Below are 13,573 nucleotides of genomic sequence, written 5' to 3'. Positions count from 1 at the left end.
CTGTATATAAGACTCCTGTCCACACAATCAATCACACGCAACCTCTCCACCATGGCCAAGACCAAAGAGCTGTCTAACTACACCAGGGACAACATTGTAGACCTGCACAAGCTGGGACAGGCTACAGGACAATAGGCAAGCAGCTTGGTGAGAAGGCAACAACTGTTGGAGCAATTATTAGAAAATGGAAGAAACACAAGAAGACTGTCTTACTCGGTCTGGGGCTCCATGCAATATCTCATCTTATGGAGTAAGGATGATTCTGACAAAGATCAGGAATCAGCCCACAACTACATGGGAGGACCTGGTCAATGACCTGAAGAGAACTGGGACCACAGTCTCTAAGATTACCATTAGTAACACACTACACCGCCATGGATAAAATCCTGCAAGGCACGCAACATCCCCCTACTCACACCAGCACAAGTCCAGGCCCATTTGCAGTTCACAGATGACCATCTGGATGATTCAGAGGAGGCATGGGAGAAGGTCTTGTGGTCAGATGAGGCCAAAATAAAACTTTTTAGTACCAACGCCACTCGCCGTGTTTGGAGGAAGAAGGATGAGGACAACCTCAAGAACACTGTCCACCCTGTGAAGCATGGAGGTGGAAACATCATACTTTGGGGGCTTTTCTGCAAAGGGGGCAGGACAACTGCACCCTATAGAAGGATGGATGGGGTCATGTATCGCCAGATTTTGGCCAACATCCTCCTTCTCTCAGTAAGAGCATTGAAGATGGGTCGTGGCTGGGTCTTTCAGCATGAAAATGACCCGAAACACACAGCCAGGACAACTAAGGAGCGGCTCCATAAGAAGCATTTCGAGGTCCTGGAATGGCCTAGCCAATCTCCAGACCTGAACCAAAGAGAAAATCTCTGGAGGAGCTGAAACTCAATGTTGCCCTGCGACAGCCCTGAAACCTGGAAGATCTGGAGAAGATTTGTATGGAGGAGTGACCTGAACGATCTGGAGAAGATCTGTATGGAGGAGTGACCTGAAAGATCTGGAGAAGATCTGTATGGAGGAGTGACCTGAAAGATCTGAAGAAGATCTGTATGAAGGGAGGACCTGAAAGATCTGGAGAAGATCTGTATGGAGGAGTGACCTGAAAGATGTGGAGAAGATCTGTATGGAGGAGCGACCTGAAAGATCTGGAGAAGATCTGTATGGAGGAGTGACCTGAAAGATCTGGAGAAGATCTGTATGAAGGGGGGACCTGAAAGATCTGGAGAAGATCTGTATGGAGGAGTGACCTGAAAGATGTGGAGAAGATCTGTATGGAGGAGTGACCTGAAAGATCTGGAGAAGATCTGTATGGAGGAGTGACCTGAAAGATCTGGAGAAGATCTGTATGGAGCAGGGACCTGAAAGATCTGGAGAAGATCTGTATGGAGGACTGACCTGAAAGATCTGGAGAAGATCTGTATGGAGGAGTGACCTGAAAGATCTGGAGAAGATCTGTATGGAGGAGTGACCTGAAAGATCTGGAGAAGATCTGTATGGAGCAGGGACCTGAAAGATCTGGAGAAGATCTGTATGGAGGAGTGACCTGAAAGATCTGGAGAAGATCTGTATGGAGCAGGGACCTGAAAGATCTGGAGAAGATCTGTATGGAGGAGTGACCTGAAAGATCTGGAGAAGATCTGTATGGAGCAGGGACCTGAAAGATCTGGAGACGATCTGTATGGAGCAGTGACCGGAAAGATCTGGAGACGATCTGTATGGAGCAGGGACCTGAAAGATCTGGAGAAGATCTGTATGGAGCAGTGACCTGAAAGATCTGGAGAAGATCTGTATGGAGCAGGGACCTGAAAGATCTGGAGAAGATCTGTATGGAGCAGTGACCGGAAAGATCTGGAGAAGATCTGTATGGAGCAGTGACCTGAAAGATCTGGAGAAGATCTGTATGGAGCAGTGACCTGAAAGATCTGGAGAAGATCTGTATGGAGCAGTGACCTGAAAGATCTGGAGAAGATGTGTACGGAGGAGTGACCTGAAAGATCTGGAGAAGATCTGTATGGAGGAGTGACCTGAAAGACTTCAGAGGTTACCTGTAGGGCACGTTCACACCTCGTGTTGAGTACTTGTTGAGCTCGTCTTCCTTTCTCATTCTTCTTGTGTTTTTTTGTATGAAGATTATTTTCTCTATTTCTTTGTAGGTAAAAAGGCCCCTGCACCGGAGAAGCCCCTTCCCCCAGCAGAGCAGCAGGAGCCGGCCACCAGGGGCGACCTCGCGATAGCTGCCGTGTCATTGGCTGTGGCAAAGAGCAGCGCTGTCCTCCTCGATCTCCCGCTGTACTGGCACATCGCCGCGCTAAAGCAGCAGCCGGTACTGGCATCATCTCATTGTCCTTATTTACATTACCTGGCTCCCTCATTATTTAATCACAGTGTGCCCCCCCCCTCATTATATAATCAGTGTGCCCCGCCCCCTCATTATATAATCACAGTGTTCCCCGCCTCCTCTATATATAATCACAGTGTGCCCCGCCTCCTCTTTATATAATAATCACAGTGTGTCCCCGCCTCTCATTATATAATCAGTGTAGCCCGCCCCCTCATATAGTCAGTGTGCCCCGCCCCCTCATATAATCAGTGTGCCCTGCCCCCTCATAATCAGTGTGCCCCGCCCCCTCATATAATCAGTGTGCCCTGCCCCCTCATATAATCAGTGTGCCCCACCCCCTCATTATATAATCAGTGTGCTCCTTCCCTTCATATAAACAGTGTACTCCATGCCCTCATTAGATATTAAAGTGTCCTGCCCCCTCATTATATATTCATTAGTGTTCCCCGCCTCCTCATTATATATATATATATATATACACATATATTAGTGTGCCCCACCCCCTCATATAATCAGTGTGCCCCGCCCCCTCATTATATTAGTGTGCCCCGCCCCTTATATCAGTGTGCCCCGCCCCCTCATATATTAGAATGCCCCAACCCCTCATTATATATTAGCGTGCCCCACCCCTCATTATATATTAGTGTGCCCCACCCCCTCATTATATATTAGTGTGCTCCACCCCCTCATTATATATTAGTGTGCCCCGCCCTTCATTATATATTAGTGTGCCCCACCCCCTCATTATATATTAGTGTGCCCCGTCCCCTCATATATATTAGTGTGCCCTGTCCCCTCATTATATATTCATCAATGTGCCCCACCCCTCATTATGTATTCATCAGTGTGACCCGCCCCCTCATTATATATTCATCAGTGTGCCCCACCCCCTCATATATTCATCAGTGTGCCCCGCCCCCTCATATATTCATTAGTGTGCCCCACCCCCTCATATATTCTTCAGTGTGCCCCGCCCCTCATTATATATTTATCAGTGTGCCCCACCCCCTCATATATTCATCAGTGTGCCCCGCCCCCTCATATAATCCCAGCCAGTGTATAGTTCGTGTTTTGCCGTTTGTTTTGGGGATAGAAGAAGACGAGCGACTTTTCTGTAATCACTTCTTTTCAGCCGCCCCCAGATCTGGTGACTCCGGTGCCGCTGATCTCACTGCTGAGCTGCGCAAAATCCTCCCCCGGTAAACTCAACCTCATGAAAGAAGTCATGGTGATCCCAAAGCCGGGGACAGCGACAGCGCAGGTGAGAGCACCCCCGACTAGTGGTCAGGTGACTCGCTGAGGACCATGCACAGGAGAGGTGGCATTACACTGGATGGAGAGTTACATACAAACTGTGACATCTGCCGAAGATCGGGCCACGTCTCGTACACACGGGTCACATCTTCTGGAGATTGGGCCACGTCTTGTACACACGGGTCACATCTGCCAGAGATCGGGCCACGTCTCGTATACACGGGTCACATCTTCTAGAGATTGGGCCACGTCTCGTACACACGGGTCACGTCTGCCGGAGATCGGGCCACGTGTCGTACACACGGGTCACATCTGCCGGAGATCGGTCCACGTCTCGTACTCACGGGTCACATCTTCTGGAGATTTGGCCACATCTCGTACACACGGGTCACATCTGCCAGAGATCGTGCCACGTCTCGTACACACGGGTCACATCTGCCGGAGATCGGGCCACGTGTCGTACACACGGGTCACATCTGCCGGAGATCGGATCACGTCTCGTACACACAGGTCACATCTGCCAGAGATCGAGCCACGTCTCGTACACACGGGTCACATCTTATGGAGATTGGGCCACGTCTCGTACACACGGGTCACATCTGCCAGAGATCGGGCCACGTCTTGTACACACGGGTCACATCTTCTGGAGATCGGACCACGTCTCGTACACGTGGGTCACATCTGTCAGAGATCGGGCCACGTCTCATACACACGGGTCACATCTGCCAGAGATTGGGCCACGTCTCGTACACACGGGTCACATCTGCCAGAGATCGGGCCACGTCTCGTACTCACGGGTCAAATCTTCTGGAGATTGGGCCACGTCTCGTACACACGGGTCACATCTGCCAGAGATTGGGCCACGTCTCGTACACACGGGTCAGACCTGCCAGAGATCTGGCCACGTCTCCTACACACGGGTCACATCTGCCAGAGATCGGGCCACGTCTCGTACACACGGGTCACATCTGCCAGAGATAGGGCCACGTCTCGTACACACGGGTCAGACCTGCCAGAGATTGGGCCACGTCTCGTACACACGGGTCACATCTGTCAGAGATCGGGCCACGTGTCGTACACATGGGTCACATCTTCTGGAGATTGGGCCATGTCTCGTACACACGGGTCAGACCTGCCAGAGATCGGGCCACATGTCGTACACACGGGTCACATCTTCTAAAGATTGGGCCACGTCTCGTACACATGGGTCACATCTGCCAGAGATCGGGCCACGTCTCGTACTCACGGGTCACATCTTCTGGAGATTGGGCCACGTCTCGTACACACAGGTCACATCTGCCAGAGATCTGGCCACGTCTCGTACACACGGGTCAGACCTGCCAGAGATCGGGCCACGTGTCGTACACACGGGTCACATCTTCTAGAGATTGGGCCACGTCTCGTACACACGAGTCACATCTGCCAGAGATCGGGCCACGTATCGTACTCACGGGTCACATCTTCTGGAGATTGGGCCACGTCTCGTACACACGGGTCACATCTTCTGGAGATTGGGCCACGTCTCGTACACACGGGTCACATCTTCTGGAGATTGGGCCACATCTCGTACACACGGGTCACATCTGCCAGAGATCGGGCCACGTCTCGTACACACGGGTCACATCTGCCGGAGATCGGGCCACGTCTCGTACACACGGGTCACATCTGCCGGAGATCGGGCCACGTCTCGTACACACGGGTCACATCCGCCAGAGATCGGGCCACGTCTCGTACACACGGGTCACATCCGCCAGAGATCGGGCCACATCTCGTACACACGGGTCACATCTGCCAGAGATCGGGCCACGACTCGTACACACGGGTCACATCTGCAGGAGATCGGGCCATATCTCGTATACACGGGTCACATCTTCTGGAGATTTGGCCACATCTCGTACACACGGGTCACATCTGCCAGAGATCGTGCCACGTCTCGTACAGACGGGTCACATCTGCCGGAGATCGGGCCACGTGTCGTACACACGGGTCACATCTGCCGGAGATCGGGTCACGTCTCGTATACACGGGTCACATCTGCCAGATATCGGGCCACGTCTCGTATACACAGGTCACATCTTCTGGAGATTGGGCCACGTCTCGTACACACGGGTCACATCTGCCAGAGATTGGGCCATGTCTCGTACACACGGGTCACATCTGCCGGATATCGGGCCACGTCTCGTATACACGGGTCACATCTTCTGGAGATTGGGCCACGTCTCGTACACACGAGTCACATCTGCCAGAGATTGGATCACGTCTCGTACACACAGGTCACATCTGCCAGAGATCGAGCCACGTCTCGTACACACGGGTCACATCTTCTGGAGATTGGGCCACGTCTCGTACACACGGGTCACATCTGCCAGAGATCGGGCCACGTCTTGTACACACGGGTCACATCTTCTGGAGATCGGACCACGTCTCGTACACGTGGGTCACATCTGTCAGAGATCGGGCCACGTCTCATACACACGGGTCACATCTGCCAGAGATTGGGCCACGTCTCGTACACACGGGTCACATCTGCCAGAGATCGGGCCACGTCTCGTACTCACGGGTCAAATCTTCTGGAGATTGGGCCACGTCTCGTACACACGGGTCACATCTGCCAGAGATCGGGCCACGTCTCGTACACACGGGTCAGACCTGCCAGAGATCGGGCCACGTCTCCTACACACGGGTCACATCTGCCAGAGATCGGGCCACGTCTCGTACACACGGGTCACATCTGCCAGAGATAGGGCCACGTCTCGTACACACGGGTCAGACCTGCCAGAGATTGGGCCACGTCTCGTACACACGGGTCACATCTGTCAGAGATCGGGCCACGTGTCGTACACATGGGTCACATCTTCTGGAGATCGGGCCATGTCTCGTACACACGGGTCAGACCTGCCAGAGATCGGGCCACATGTCGTACACACGGGTCACATCTTCTAGAGATTGGGCCACGTCTCGTACACATGGGTCACATCTGCCAGAGATCGGGCCACGTCTCGTACTCACGGGTCACATCTTCTGGAGATTGGGCCACGTCTCGTACACACGGGTCACATCTGCCAGAGATCTGGCCACGTCTCGTACACACGGGTCAGACCTGCCAGAGATCGGGCCACGTGTCGTACACACGGGTCACATCTTCTAGAGATTGGGCCACGTCTCGTACACACGAGTCACATCTGCCAGAGATCGGGCCACGTATCGTACTCACGGGTCACATCTTCTGGAGATTGGGCCACGTCTCCTACACACGGGTCACATCTGCCAGAGATCGGGCCACGTCTCGTACACACGGGTCAGACCTGTCAGAGATCGGGCCACGTGTCGTACACACGGGTCACATCTGCCGGAGATCGGGCCACGTCTCGTACACACAGGTCACATCTTCTGGAGATCGGGCCATGTCTCGTACACACGGGTCACATCCGCCAGAGATCGGGCCACGTCTCGTACACACGGGTCACATCCGCCAGAGATCGGGCCACATCTCGTACACACGGGTCACATCTGCCAGAGATCGGGCCACGACTCGTACACACGGGTCACATCTGCCGGAGATCGGGCCATATCTCGTATACACGGGTCACATCTTCTGGAGATTGGGCCACGTCTCGTACACACGGGTCAGACCTGCCAGAGATCGGGCCACGTCTCGTACACACGGGTCACATCTGCCGGCGATCGGGGCACGTCTCGTACACACGGGTCACATCTGCTGGAGATCGGGCCACGTCTCGTACACACGGGTCACATCCGCCAGAGATCGGGCCACGTCTCGTACACACGGGTCACATCTGCCGGAGATCGGGCCACGTCTCGTATACACGGGTCACATCTCATGCCCCCATCTCTCAATCCCTCTTTTCTGATACCCAGCCCCCACTTCTGATGGCCCCTCCTCTGCTACCTGGCCCCCATATCTCATGCCCCCTCATCTGATACCCAGCCCCCACCTCTTATACCCCCTCCTCTGATACCAGGCCGCCACGTCTCATACCCCCTCCTCTGATACCTGGCCGCCACGTCTCATACCCCCTCCTCTGATACCTGGCTGCCACGTCTCATACCCCCTCCTCTGATACCAGGCCGCCACGTCTCATTCCTCCTTGATACCCTGCCTCTGATGCTCTGCCTCTGTCTCGCATGCAAGGCCCCTCTCGCTGATGCTTGGCCCCCACGTCTGATGATCAGCCCCTGCTTCTGATGATCGGTCCCCGCCTCTGATGATCGGCAAATGGCTGTGATGCTGGCCCTCTATTTCTCAAACATGGCCCATCTCTGAGACACTCGGCCCCTGTCTCTGTGACGCTCGGCTCCTGTCTCAGCGACGCTCGGCTCCTGTCTCTGCGACGCTCGGCTCCTGTCTCTGTGACGTTCGGCTCCTGTCTGTGTGACGCTCGGCTCCTGTCTGTGTGACGCTCGGCTCCTGTCTCTGTGACGCTCGGCTCCTGTCTCTGTGACGCTCGGCTCCTGTCTCTCTGACGCTCGGCTCCTGTCTCTGCGATGCTCGGCTCCTGTCTCTGTGACGCTCGGCTCCTGTCTCTGCGATGCTCGGCTCCTGTTTCTGTGACGCTCGGCTCCTGTTTCTGTGATGCTCGGCTCCTGTCTCTGTGACGCTCGGCTCCTGTTTCTGTGACGCTCGGCTCCTGTCTCTGTGACACTCGGCTCCTGTCTCTGTGACGCTCGGCTCCTGTCTCTGTGACGCTCGGCTCCTGTCTCTGTGACGCTCGGCTCCTGTTTCTGTGACGCTCGGCTCCTGTCTCTGTGACGCTCGGCTCCTGTCTCTGAAACGCTCGGCTCCTGTCTCTGCGACGCTCGGCTCCTGTCTCTACGACGCTCAGCTCCTGTCTCAGCGACGCTCGGCCCCTGTCTCTGCGATGCTCGGCTCCTGTCTCTGAGACGTTCGGCTCCTGTCTCTGCGACGCTCGGCTCCTGTCTCAGCGACGCTCGGCTCATGTCTCCAGGACGCTCGGCCCCTGTCTCTGCGACGCTTGGCCCCTGTCTCTGCGACGCTTGGCTCCTGTCTCTGTTGACGCTCGGCTCCTGTTTCTGTGACGCTCGGCTCCTGTCTCTGTGACGCTCGGCTCCTGTCTCTGCGACGCTCGGCTCCTGTCTCTGTGACGCTCAGCCACTGTCTCTGTGACGCTCGGCTCCTGTCTCTGCGATGCTCGGCAACTGTTTCTGTGACGCTCGGCTCCTGTCTCTGTGACGCTCGGCTCCTGTCTCTGCGATGCTCGGCTCCTGTCTCTGCGATGCTCGGCTCCTGTTTCTGTGACGCTCGGCTCCTGTCTCTGTGACGCTCGGCTCCTGTCTCTGTGACGCTCGGCTCCTGTCTCTGTGACGCTCGGCTCCTGTCTCTGCGATGCTCGGCTCCTGTCTCTGCGATGCTCGGCTCCTGTTTCTGTGACGCTCGGCTCCTGTCTCTGTGACGCTCGGCTCCTGTCTCTGCGATGCTCGGCTCCTGTCTCTGTGACGCTCGGCTCCTGTCTCTGTGACGCTCGGCTCCTGTCTCTGCGACGCTCGGCTCCTGTCTGTGTGACGCTCGGCTCCTGTCTCTGTGATGCTCGGCTCCTGTTTCTGTGACGCTCGGCTCCTGTCTCTATGACGCTCGGCCCCTGTCTCTGCGACGCTCGGCTCCTGTCTCTGCGATGCTCGGCTCCTGTTTCTGTGACGCTCGGCTCCTGTCTCTGTGACGCTCGGCTCCTGTCTCTGCGATGCTCGGCTCCTGTCTCTGCGATGCTCGGCTCCTGTCTCTGTGACACTCGGCCCCTGTCTCTGTGACGCTCGGCTCCTGTCTCTGAGACGCTCGGCTCCTGTCTCTGCGACGCTCGGCTCCTGTCTCTGCGACGCTCGGCTCCTGTCTCTGCGACGCTCAGCTCCTGTCTCTGCGACGCTCGGCTCCTGTCTCTGCGACGCTCGGCTCCTGTCTCTGCGACGCTCGGCTCCTGTCTCTGCGACGCTCGGCTCCTGTCTCTGCGACGCTCGGCTCCTGTCTCTGCGACGCTCGGCTCCTGTCTCTGCGACGCTCGGCTCCTGTCTCTGTGACGCTCGGCTCCTGTCCCTGCGACGCTCGGCTCCTGTCTCTGCGACGCTCGGCCGCTGTCTCTGTGACGTTCGGCTCCTGTCTCTGTGACGCTCGGCTCCTGTCTCTGTGACGCTCGGCTCCTGTCTCTGTGACGCTCGGCCGCTGTCTCTTCGACGTTCGGCTCCTGTTTCTGTGACGCTCGGCTCCTGTCTCTGCGACGCTCGGCTCCTGTCTCTGTGACGTTCAGCCGCTGTCTCTGCGATGCTCGGCTCCTGTTTCTGTGACGCTCGGCTCCTGTCTCTGCGACGCTCGGCTCCTGTCTCTGCGATGCTCGGCTCCTGTTTCTGTGACGCTCGGCTCCTGTCTCTGCGATGCTCGGCTCCTGTTTCTGTGACGCTCGACTCCTGTCTCTGCGATGCTCGACTCCTGTCTCTGCGATGCTCGGCTCCTGTTTCTGCGATGCTCGGCTCCTGTTTCTGTGACGCTCGGCCCCTGTCTCTGTGACGCTCGGCCCCTGTCTCTGTGACGCTCGGCTCCTGTCTCTGCGACGCTCGGCTCCTGTCTCTGCGACGCTCGGCTCCTGTCTCTGCGACGCTCGGCTCCTGTCTCTGCGATGCTCGGCTCCTGTCTCTGCGACGCTCGGCTCCTGTCTCTGTGACGCTCGGCTCCTGTCTCTGTGACGCTCGGCTCCTGTCTCTGTGACGCTCGGCTCCTGTCTCTGTGACGCTCGGCTCCTGTCTCTGTGACGCTCGGCTCCTGTCTGTGTGACGCTCGGCTCCTGTCTGTGTGACGCTCGGCTCCTGTCTGTGTGACGCTCGGCTCCTGTCCCTGCGACGCTCGGCTCCTGTCTCTGCGACGCTCGGCTCCTGTCTCTGCGACGCTCGGCTCCTGTCTCTGTGACGCTCGGCTCCTGTCTCTGTGACGCTCGGCTCCTGTCTGTGGGACGCTCGGCTCCTGTCTGTGGGACGCTCGGCTCCTGTCTGTGTGACGCTCGGCTCCTGTCTCTGTGACGCTCGGCTCCTGTCTGTGGGACGCTCGGCTCCTGTCTCTGCGACGCTCGGCTCCTGTCTGTGTGACGCTCGGCTCCTGTCTGTGTGACGCTCGGCTCCTGTCTGTGTGACGCTCGGCTCCTGTCTGTGTGACGCTCGGCTCCTGTCTCTGCGACGCTCGGCTCCTGTCTCTGTGACGTTCGGCTCCTGTCTTTGTGACGCTCGGCTCCTGTCTCTGCGACGCTCGGCTCCTGTCTCTGCGACGCTCGGCTCCTGTCTCTGCGACGCTCGGCTCCTGTCTCTGCGACGCTCGGCTCCTGTCTCTGCGACGCTCGGCTCCTGTCTGTGTGACGCTCGGCTCCTGTCTCTGTGACGCTCGGCTCCTGTCTCTGTGACGCTCGGCTCCTGTCTGTGTGACGCTCGGCTCCTGTCTCTGTGACGCTCGGCTCCTGTCTGTGTGACGCTCGGCTCCTGTCTCTGTGACGCTCGGCTCCTGTCTGTGTGACGCTCGGCTCCTGTCTCTGTGACGCTCGGCTCCTGTCTCTGCGATGCTCGGCTCCTGTCTGTGTGACGCTCGGCTCCTGTCTGTGTGACGCTCGGCTCCTGTCTCTGCGACGCTCGGCTCCTGTCTCTGTGACGTTCGGCTCCTGTCTGTGTGACGCTCGGCCCGTCTCTGCGACGCTCGGCTCCTGTCTCTGCGACGCTCGGCTCCTGTCTCTGCGACGCTCGGCTCCTGTCTCTGCGACGCTCGGCTCCTGTCTCTGCGACGCTCGGCTCCTGTCTCTGCGACGCTCGGCTCCTGTCTCTGCGACGCTCGGCTCCTGTCTCTGCGACGCTCGGCTCCTGTCTCTGTGACGTTCGGCTCCTGTCTGTGTGACGCTCGGCTCCTGTCTCTGTGACGTTCAGCTCCTGTCTCCGTGATGCTCGGCTCCTGTCTCTGCGATGCTCGGCTCCTGTCTGTGTGACGCTCGGCTCCTGTCTCTGTGACGCTCGGCTCCTGTCTCTGTGACGCTCGGCCCCTGTCTCTGCGACGCTCGGCTCCTGTCTCTGCGACGCTCGGCTCCTGTTTCTGTGACGCTCGGCTCCTGTCTCTGTGACGCTCGGCTCCTGTCTCTGCGATGCTCGGCTCCTGTCTCTGCGATGCTCGGCTCCTGTCTCTGTGACGTTCGGCTCCTGTCTTTGTGACGCTCGGCTCCTGTCTCTGTGATGCTCGGCTCCTGTCTCTGTGACGCTCGGCTCCTGTCTCTGCGACGCTCGGCTCCTGTCTCTGTGACGCTCGGCTCCTGTCTGTGGGACGCTCGGCTCCTGTCTGTGGGACGCTCGGCTCCTGTCTGTGTGACGCTCGGCTCCTGTTTCTGTGACGCTCGGCTCCTGTCTCTGTGACGCTCGGCTCCTGTCTCTGCGATGCTCGGCTCCTGTCTCTGCGATGCTCGGCTCCTGTCTCTGTGACGTTCGGCTCCTGTCTTTGTGACGCTCGGCTCCTGTCTCTGTGATGCTCGGCTCCTGTCTCTGTGACGCTCGGCTCCTGTCTCTGCGACGCTCGGCTCCTGTCTCTGTGACGCTCGGCTCCTGTCTCTGTGACGTTCGGCTCCTGTCTCTGTGACGTTCGGCTCCTGTCTTTGTGACGCTCGGCTCCTGTCTCTGCGACGCTCGGCTCCTGTCTCTGTGACGTTCGGCTCCTGTCTTTGTGACGCTCGGCTCCTGTCTCTGCGACGTTCGGCTCCTGTCTCTGCGACGCTCGGCTCCTGTCTCTGTGATGCTCGGCTCCTGTCTCTGCGACGCTCGGCTCCTGTCTCTGTGACGCTCGGCTCCTGTCTCTGTGACGCTCGGCTCCTGCCTCTGTGACGCTCGGCTCCTGTCTCTGCGACGCTCGGCTCCTGTCTCTGCGACGCTCGGCTCCTGTCTCTGTGACGCTCGGCTCCTGTCTCTGTGACGCTCGGCTCCTGTCTGTGGGACGCTCGGCTCCTGTCTGTGGGACGCTCGGCTCCTGTCTGTGTGACGCTCGGCTCCTGTCTCTGTGACGCTCGGCTCCTGTCTGTGGGACGCTCGGCTCCTGTCTCTGCGACGCTCGGCTCCTGTCTCTGCGACGCTCGGCTCCTGTCTGTGTGACGCTCGGCTCCTGTCTGTGTGACGCTCGGCTCCTGTCTCTGCGACGCTCGGCTCCTGTCTCTGTGACGTTCGGCTCCTGTCTTTGTGACGCTCGGCTCCTGTCTCTGCGACGCTCGGCTCCTGTCTCTGCGACGCTCGGCTCCTGTCTCTGCGACGCTCGGCTCCTGTCTCTGCGACGCTCGGCTCCTGTCTCTGCGACGCTCGGCTCCTGTCTGTATGACGCTCGGCTCCTGTCTCTGTGACGCTCGGCTCCTGTCTCTGTGACGCTCGGCTCCTGTCTGTGTGACGCTCGGCTCCTGTCTCTGTGACGCTCGGCTCCTGTCTGTGTGACGCTCGGCTCCTGTCTCTGTGACGCTCGGCTCCTGTCTGTGTGACGCTCGGCTCCTGTCTCTGTGACGCTCGGCTCCTGTCTCTGCGATGCTCGGCTCCTGTCTGTGTGACGCTCGGCTCCTGTCTGTGTGACGCTCGGCTCCTGTCTCTGCGACGCTCGGCTCCTGTCTCTGTGACGTTCGGCTCCTGTCTGTGTGACGCTCGGCCCGTCTCTGCGACGCTCGGCTCCTGTCTCTGCGACGCTCGGCTCCTGTCTCTGCGACGCTCGGCTCCTGTCTCTGCGACGCTCGGCTCCTGTCTCTGCGACGCTCGGCTCCTGTCTCTGCGACGCTCGGCTCCTGTCTCTGCGACGCTCGGCTCCTGTCTCTGCGACGCTCGGCTCCTGTCTGTGTGACGCTCGGCTCCTGTCTCTGCGATGCTCGGCTCCTGTCTGTGTGATGCTCGGCTCCTGTCTCTGTGACGTTCGGCTCCTGTCTGTGTGACGCTCGGCTCCTGTCTCTGTGACGTTCAGCT

General features: G+C 58.1%; 1 protein-coding gene across 2 annotated transcripts in view; it reads left to right on the top strand.

Moving 5' to 3' along the window:
• Positions 1-13,573, top strand: part of ENO4 (enolase 4) — a 102,936-nt gene that overhangs the window by 64,182 nt on the left and 25,181 nt on the right. For both annotated transcript variants that reach the window (XM_075348143.1, XM_075348142.1), the window contains exons 5-6: positions 2,163-2,332; positions 3,483-3,611. In XM_075348143.1, coding sequence (XP_075204258.1) covers positions 2,163-2,332; positions 3,483-3,611 — 299 coding nt within the window. The remainder of the gene's footprint in view (positions 1-2,162; positions 2,333-3,482; positions 3,612-13,573) is intronic.

The sequence above is a fragment of the Anomaloglossus baeobatrachus genome, chromosome 5 (assembly GCF_048569485.1).
Source record: "Anomaloglossus baeobatrachus isolate aAnoBae1 chromosome 5, aAnoBae1.hap1, whole genome shotgun sequence".
Taxonomy (NCBI): Eukaryota; Metazoa; Chordata; class Amphibia; order Anura; family Aromobatidae; genus Anomaloglossus; species Anomaloglossus baeobatrachus.
Note: the sequence above shows the minus strand (reverse complement) of the source record. Positions and strands in the feature narration are given on the sequence as shown.